We start from the raw sequence: 7,375 nt of genomic DNA, 5'->3' as shown, positions 1-7,375 counted from the left end.
GTAGACCCCCAAGAGGCTGGAGCCCGCAGATTCTTGCTCTCAGGGCTAACTGGAGACACGGGCTCACCGCTGCCGTGTCCTTGGGCAGGACCCTGCCTTCCTATCCAGGAAATGGCCTTAGCTCCTTATTGCCCCCTTGCACATCTAGCAAATTCTTAGCTCTTTTTGGTTGCCCCCGTCACAGAGCACTTTCTGGGTGTCAGAATGTGTGTTAGGGGCTGGAAGGGACCCAAGAATAGATAAGAAGGGACGGACCCAGGAAAACTTCTCCAAGGAGGTGGCCACTGAGTGGTGAAGCTGGGCTGGAGGGGCTGAGCCTTCCAGGCAGAGGGAGGGGGCAGCAGAGACAGTTGGAGGCTGGCAGGCAGCGAATGCCAGGGGCAGGGCTAGCCCTCCAGAGTGGGGAGCAAGGAGACAGCGATGGTGTCAGACCAGGAGCCCTTTCCTAGGACTTGGGGGCCAGCCCTCATGTCCATCCAAGACCACAGTGCCTGCACCCCACTCAGAGCCAGCAGCTCTGGGCAAGGAACTGCCTGGGAATTGTGTCCACCACCCACCTCAGGCGGACAGGGAGAGATGCGTGGCCTTCAAGATGGTCCAGAGGGCAGGCTGGTGTCAGCCCACGAACCTTGGTCCCACACGGAGTCAGCTGTCCGGGAAGAGAGAGGGGCTGCCGGGCCCTGACCAGACCTGCCATCGCGAGTGGCCTCCCAGAAGGCCCAGGCTGCCTGGGGGCACACCTGCCCTGCCTGTTCCAGTGGGGGGACCTGGGGCCTTGGCCACATTTGCTGCCATGGCGAGCCCAGAGCCAGGCTGCTTGGGAGGGCCCTTGGGGATCCGCTGGGCCCTACCTCTTCTTTTAGCAGCACCAGCCCACGCATGTTTCAGAACCGGGGTGCGGGCACCAGGGCAGACAGCCACCACCCCACCCCTGTGTGACCCAGGCCAGCTCACTTCCCTCCCTGAGCCTCAGCTTCCTCAATTGCAAAATGAGTGCAGAGACACACCCTGCTAAGCCTGTCACTCTGCCCCCGCCCCGCCCCGTTCCCTCCACTTTCCTGACCCCCCCAATCCCTCCCTGCAGTGGGCAGAGCGGGCTGGGATACCCTCTCGCCGGCATGTGGGTGGCATCGAGTGGCACAGCTTCGGGGCTGTGGGACGGGGGGTGGGGGCATTTATACTAGAAGGCAGGATCTGTGAGGGGCCCCCCCAGGACAGGGGCAGGAGGAGGGGGGCCCAGGGAGCCTAACCTGGCAGGCGCTCCGGCAATTCCGTCTGCTGCTTCTGTCAATACGGGCCTTCCTGTTTTGGAGATTAAACCTCGGCTGAGCAAACAGCTTTCAAGGAGGCCCCTCCCTGCCACCTTCCCAAACGCAGCCTGGCCGGAGGCAGGGACCACCTGGAGGCTGTCAGGGGCCACAGGGCCCGGGGCCCAGCTCCACGGCCCCTGCCTTGGTCAAGCCCTGGCCTGTGGCCCTGGGCAGCCCGGCCCGGCCCCAGCCCCCACTGACCTCTGTTGAGGCCACTGCAGGAGCCCCCCGTGTCATCCTTCCGCCGCGGGGCGGGCGTACTGTCCCGGCAGCCCTGCCTGCTGCATCCTATGCCCTCACGTAACCTCGGCAGGAAGTGGGGAGCAAGCTGCCTCTCGGGGCCTCGCTGCGAGGCACATGCCTACCTGTTGGGGACCCCAGGCACAGCCGGAGAGCCCCCCACCCTTGCCCCCGATCCCCAACTGACCCCTGGGCTGGTCCCTGCAGGCTGTGTGTGTACAAGGAAAGCAGGGCTGCAGGGAGAGGCCCGGCCTCCCGTCTGATGCGGGCCTCAGTCCGGCCTCCGTCCTGTCCTCCTTGCCTCCCCACCCCTTCCCATCAGGGCCCCCCTACCTCTAAAGAGCTGTCCCTGCCCCCCTGCAAGAATCCTCCGTAGACTACACTTTCCTGTTTCGGAGCCTCCCAGGACGGGGAGGCGGGGAGGGAGAGCGAAGGCCTGGCAGCAAGGGCGTGAAGCCCGGAGGGACAGACGGCTCTGGCAGACCCCTCTCGTCCCTGTTTCCTCCTACAGTGCAACTCGAACCACATCCCTTTTGCTCACAGACCTTCTGTGGTTCCCCATTGCCTCCCAGGCCTGACCCTGACCCTGACCCTGAGCCAGGACTGGCTGGCTTGCCGCTTAGCTCCTAGCTACTAGTAGCTCCTAGCTACTCACGTCCCTCTGCTCTTGGACCCAGACCCCCACTGAACCGCACGACATCCCCGACACGCCTCTGGGAGGCACCCTCCCTGCCTTCCCACCCACCTCTGCCTGCCCAAACCTTCGACGGTCACCGTCATTTCCCAGAAGCCTTGCCTGAAGCTCTCTACCCCTGGCCCTGCCACATAGTGGATTATCCCTCGCCTGGGCTCCGGGCACACTTGGGCTTGACCTGTCTTCCAGCCTTGAGCCTCATCTCTCTGTTTGGAGGACATCTGAGAGCCTGGCTAATTCTCCCCATGAGTCTGTGAGCTCCCTGGGGCCAGGGGCTGTGTCTGACTCACCTCCTAAACTACCCCGGAGCCAAGCAGAGCCGGGGGGTGGAGAAAGTGCCCAGGGATCCTGTTGAGTGGTTGGGTGAGTAGACGGATGGACAGAAAGACAGGTGGATGAATGGGTCCCATGGTGGTGGCTTATCTTTTTGTGGGTGAGACACTCACTCCTGGGCACATAACCTCCCCTCCCCTCACTTCCCTGGCCACCTAAAATAGATATCAATGCCACATCCTTCTCCACCCCTGGGAGTGAAGGGCTTACTCTACTCAACTCCTGTTACAGAGGAGGAGCCTGGGGTCAGGGAGTTATAGAGATAAGGTTGGGATCGTGCAGGGATGAAGTGGGGGTGGTCATTGAGGCAAGACTCTGATCCTTACCACCTCCATCTGGCCAGAAGCCCCTCTTCCACTGCCTCCAGGGTCTGGTCCCATTGACATGGGCACCGGGTCATGACTGGGGCGAGGGGTCATGCATGGGGCCTGGCAGGGAGGGGGACAGCCCCGCCCCGTGGCCACAGCACAAGCTAGCCATTCTTGCCAAAGACAAAGGCTGGCTGGGGCGAAGCGGCTCTGGTGGCTCCCCGGTGGGTGTCTGGCCTGTGTAGGACGTCAGTGATATGTTCTCATGGCCAGGGCCCTGCTCCTGGGGGCTGCAAATCAGATTAGCCCAGTCTGCCCCCGGCGCCGAGCCACCAGGGAGAGGCACAGCTGCTGGGCCTGGGCCCGTCTCCCTTCTGGTGTTCGAAACGTGCCCCGCGACTGAGAGGCTCGTTCCCGACTGGCTGTGGGCTCAGAGGCTGGCCCCTTCTCCTCTCAGGAGTCCCCAGGTCCAATCTGCAAGACCAAGAGCTTGAATGAGACCTTTAGAAGCCTTCTTGTGGTGGCTTTTGGAAACCCTCCCAGTGCGGGGTGGGCACACAGGGTATGGTCACCAACAACTTCTATGGGTGTCAGCCCCTGCCCTCCTCCACAGCTCTGCACTCAGGCCCTGGTGGGCCAGCTCACGGTGCAGTGGGCAGCCATGCCAGGCCTCCCTCCTTACCCTGAAACCCACATGTCCTGGGGCTGGGTGCTTGGGGTGAAGCAGCAGGGGGCACCTCCTGAGCCTCTGCGTGTCCGTATATCAGCATCGATCCGTGCATCTGCCCCGTCTATCCATCTGTGCATCCATCCATCTATCCATCTGTCCATCCATCCATCATCCAGCAAATGTTTCTAAAGTACCCAAAACGTGCCCCATACCATTCTAAGCACTGAGGACAGCAGCTACGAATGACACAGTGTTTCTGCCTTCAGGTAGCCCACATTCCGGCACCTTCCCAGTCATCCACACGACATCTCTTTGTCTTTTTGTCTTTCCATCCATCTCTCCCTCCTGTCCCTTCTTCATCTGTTCAGCCAGTATTTCCCGAGCACCTACTTTGTGGCAGGCACCGGTGAGGAACTCAGCACGGCCCCTGGCCTCCTAGGGCTCCCGGCTAGCTGGGGAGGCAGGCAGGGGAAGGGCAGTTACCATCTCACTCACGTGGTGAGGGCCAGGACGGGGGGCGGGTGCCTCAGAGGCTGGAGGAGGACTACCTGGAAGAGGTGGGACACGGCCAGCCTTGAAGGGTGTCCCCAGAAGCCTTACTCAGCCACCTAGGCCACGTCACCAGGTCACTCTGACCGCTCCAGGCCCCAGAGTTCAGGCCAATGGGCCATGTCACCAGGGCTCACTGTTGCCCTATGCCTGCAGAGTACCAGCAGGGGTGGGTGGGGAGGGAAGGCACTGCCATATCCCTATTACAAAATCAAGTGACATCCCCAGATCTACAGAGGGAGGGAACCGGCCCAAGACCACACAAAGCGAGGCCTGCGAGTGAGGGGTTCCGGGCAGAGCTGGTGCGCGGGCGGGCAGGCCAGGCTGGGCTGGGGGCTCTATTCACAGCTGTAGGCTATCTCTTCTTCCCGTGGGGGCAGCGCCCACCCCAGCTGCAGTAATGGGAATCAGCTGTCGATGCCCATTGTGCCCCCTCCCTCCTGCCGTGGAGCCGGCTGCACTAGGCTCGGGAGCCAACCCTCCCTTCCTGCCAGCGGGACTCTCTGTCCAGAAGCTTCCGTGATCATGCCGCTCAGTGCCTGTTAGGGAGCCCGTGGGCACCTTGGCATCTAGAAATCTCCCTCATTGCCAGTTATGCTCTTATGCCCTCACAGCGGTCCCTGTGTCTGTTCGTTCATGAGCCCAGCTCCATCTTCTGGCCACCAGCTCGCAGTGGGGCTGGGACAGTGCCTTCCCTGGTGTGGGGACACAAACAGGCCTGCCTCCAATGACTTACTGTGAGCTAATGGGTCACCCGATATGTCTCTTGGATCTTCCCAGGAAAGAAACAATTGTGGGGAGGCCGGCCCCAAGGTCTCCAGGAGCCTGTGGAGAAGGGGTTTCCAGTAGCTGGTAGGACAGACCCCAACCGCGGGAGGCCCCAGGCTGAGCCCTGGCAGAGAGAGGCTGAGCTCAGGTGGGGACACAGTACTGCCTCTGAGCCTGATGTGGGGACAGAGTAGGGCCCCACAGGGCTTTGTGGTAGCACGGGCCCCCTTTCCTTGGCCACCTCTCCACAACTTCAATGGGCGGCTCTGAAGCCATCAGCCGAGTGGCTGCCAGAGACACCATGCTGAGCGGAGGTCAGATGCCCAGGAGGCACCTAGGCCCAAGGTCCCCAGGCAAGAGAGCCAGGCTGCCTGTTTGTCTGACCTTTGGCCCATGAGCACCTTATAACACGGATGGTAGTGTTATCCTCATGTTACGGGTGGAGAAACTGAGGTTCGGAGAAGGACCATCCTGGGTAAGTCTTATGGCTGAGAAGGGGCCCCTCTGGGTTTGCAAGGCCAGCTGTCTGGCTCCAGAGGGCGACCCCCATTCCCGGGCTGGGCTTGTGCTTGTGCCCACAGCAGGGCCCCTGGCCCAGTCTCCACTCCCAGCCCCCTCCCCCAGGACCTGAAGGCCCCAAGAGGCTTCCTGGCAACCTGGTCAGCCCTCCCCCTGTCCTCTGGACTCCCCATTTCCTGTCCTGAGCTGAGCACCTCCCCTTCCCCCGAAGCTGTTTGGCTCACCGGGTCCCTGGTGGGAGCCTCTGGGCCCAAGGCAGGGGCAGGGAGGGGCACACCTCAGACTGGGGAAGGGGGGCAGGGGCAGCGAACCGGGCCACCCCCCTACAGTTTTCAGACCTCGAGGAGTCACCACGGAATTCCATTCTCCTGACAGCAAAGAAACTGAATCACTCTTCCCAAAGCCCACGGCCCCCACAAGAATGCTATAAGGCTCTGTCCTGCTGTTCCCCGCCAGGCGGCTGCACCCAGGGACCCCACTCCCCAGCTTGGCTGCGGAGAGGCACAGGAAACCCCCTCTGGCCCCTGCCAGGCTGGACCAGCCCCGCTCAGTAACTCCCCCTCCTGCCTCCCCGCGTGTGATGCAGCGGCCCGCTGAGCACCTTGCATTCTGTACAATGGGTTCACTGCTCCTGCTGTCTGGTATGTCAAAGGGCACAAGTCAGAGAAAGCAGGGGTGCTCTGGGGTGCGGGACAGGCAGTGCCATCTCCTTGGCTGGGGGCCACAGAGGGATTTGTCACAGGACCTTGTCTAGGGGGAGCGTGGGCAGACATGGCTGTGTGCTGTTTTGCTCTTGCAGAACACTCAGTGTCTAGTGGGTCCCCTTAAGTATGGATGCCACTGACCTGAATCCCGGGCACGGCTCTACAAAGATTTGGGGGTTCAGTGATGCTTGGGCTATTGGAGAATGGGGAGGATTGCAGGACGCAGCCAGAAACGGAGCTGGGAATAAGTTCTAAGGGGAGTAGGTAGCAGGCCAGGATTTGAACTCAGAGGCAATGGAGAGTAGTAGAAGATTCTGATCTATTTGTGTGGGGGGGAGGGAAGCGTGGGGGGGAATAATTAGATCTATCTGGTCACTGAGTGGAGAATACACAGAGCAGTTAGGGAAGGAAGACCAGGGTGGAGACTGCCCAAGACGACCCGAGGAGAGAGGAAGGCAGTGAAGGGGGCTCCTTCTCAAAAGAGCCCAGATGTGGGATCGATGGGAGCTGGTGGTGGGGCAAGGGCACAGGGACTTCAGACCTGAGGCTGGGCTGGGCTGCGACTCAGGGGACTGTTTGGGGGCAGCCCACGTATCCTTTTCTCCCCTGCCCACCCCCACTGCTCCAGATGCCTAGAGGCTCCAAGGCTGGGCTCTGGCTGAAGGGGGCGGGGTTTATGGCAGGAGGTGACACCACAGGAGACTTGTCACTTGGGCACAGCCAGCACCATCTGCTCAGGCATCTGCCTGCCTGAGGTGGCGCCTGCTAATTACCTGGGGGGGGGGGGCCAGGAAGAGGCCTGGGAACCACTATCTCACTATCTCCCATCATGCCATGACACAGGGGCCAGGGTTAGGGCCCCAGAGCTCTAAGAGCAAATGGGCCACAGCCCCCTGCGGCGGGAGNCCCCCGTGCCCTGTTCTCTTGCAGACGACATTCAGGTGGAGGAGGAGGCACTGTCACCCATAGTGCTAAGCTCTGCGGAAGTAACTGGCCAACGGGCAGAGTGAGCTGTGACCCGAGTGGGCAGGGACCTGTGGCCCCAGTGGTAGCAGAGGGCCTCCCGAGGAGGGGATGTCAGAGCCGAGGAGGGACGGGAAAGGAGGCGCAGCCAAGCGGAGAGCCGCCCCCAGCTGCGCTTCCGGAAGATGCTGAGGCCAGTGAGTTCGGACCCAGACCCCGCGCCAGGGGGCCCCTTGGCCACTTCCGGGCCCCTCGCCCCCTCACCGTCTACCCGAGCTGCTGGCGCGCATTCCTACCGCCCCTGCTCGTGCTCTGGG

General features: G+C 61.9%; 1 protein-coding gene across 1 annotated transcript in view; it reads left to right on the top strand.

The window, feature by feature from the left end:
* The first annotated feature begins 5,128 nt into the window (after positions 1 to 5,128).
* LFNG (LFNG O-fucosylpeptide 3-beta-N-acetylglucosaminyltransferase) overlaps positions 5,129 to 7,375 on the top strand; it is an 11,635-nt gene continuing 9,388 nt past the window's right edge. The window contains exons 1-2 of the mRNA XM_077758848.1: positions 5,129 to 5,186; positions 7,026 to 7,101. Coding sequence (XP_077614974.1) covers positions 5,129 to 5,186; positions 7,026 to 7,101 — 134 coding nt within the window. The remainder of the gene's footprint in view (positions 5,187 to 7,025; positions 7,102 to 7,375) is intronic.

Source organism: Crocuta crocuta, unplaced genomic scaffold, assembly GCF_008692635.1.
Source record: "Crocuta crocuta isolate KB4526 unplaced genomic scaffold, BGI_CrCroc_1.0 scaffold273, whole genome shotgun sequence".
NCBI classification, from domain to species: Eukaryota; Metazoa; Chordata; class Mammalia; order Carnivora; family Hyaenidae; genus Crocuta; species Crocuta crocuta.
Note: the sequence above shows the minus strand (reverse complement) of the source record. Positions and strands in the feature narration are given on the sequence as shown.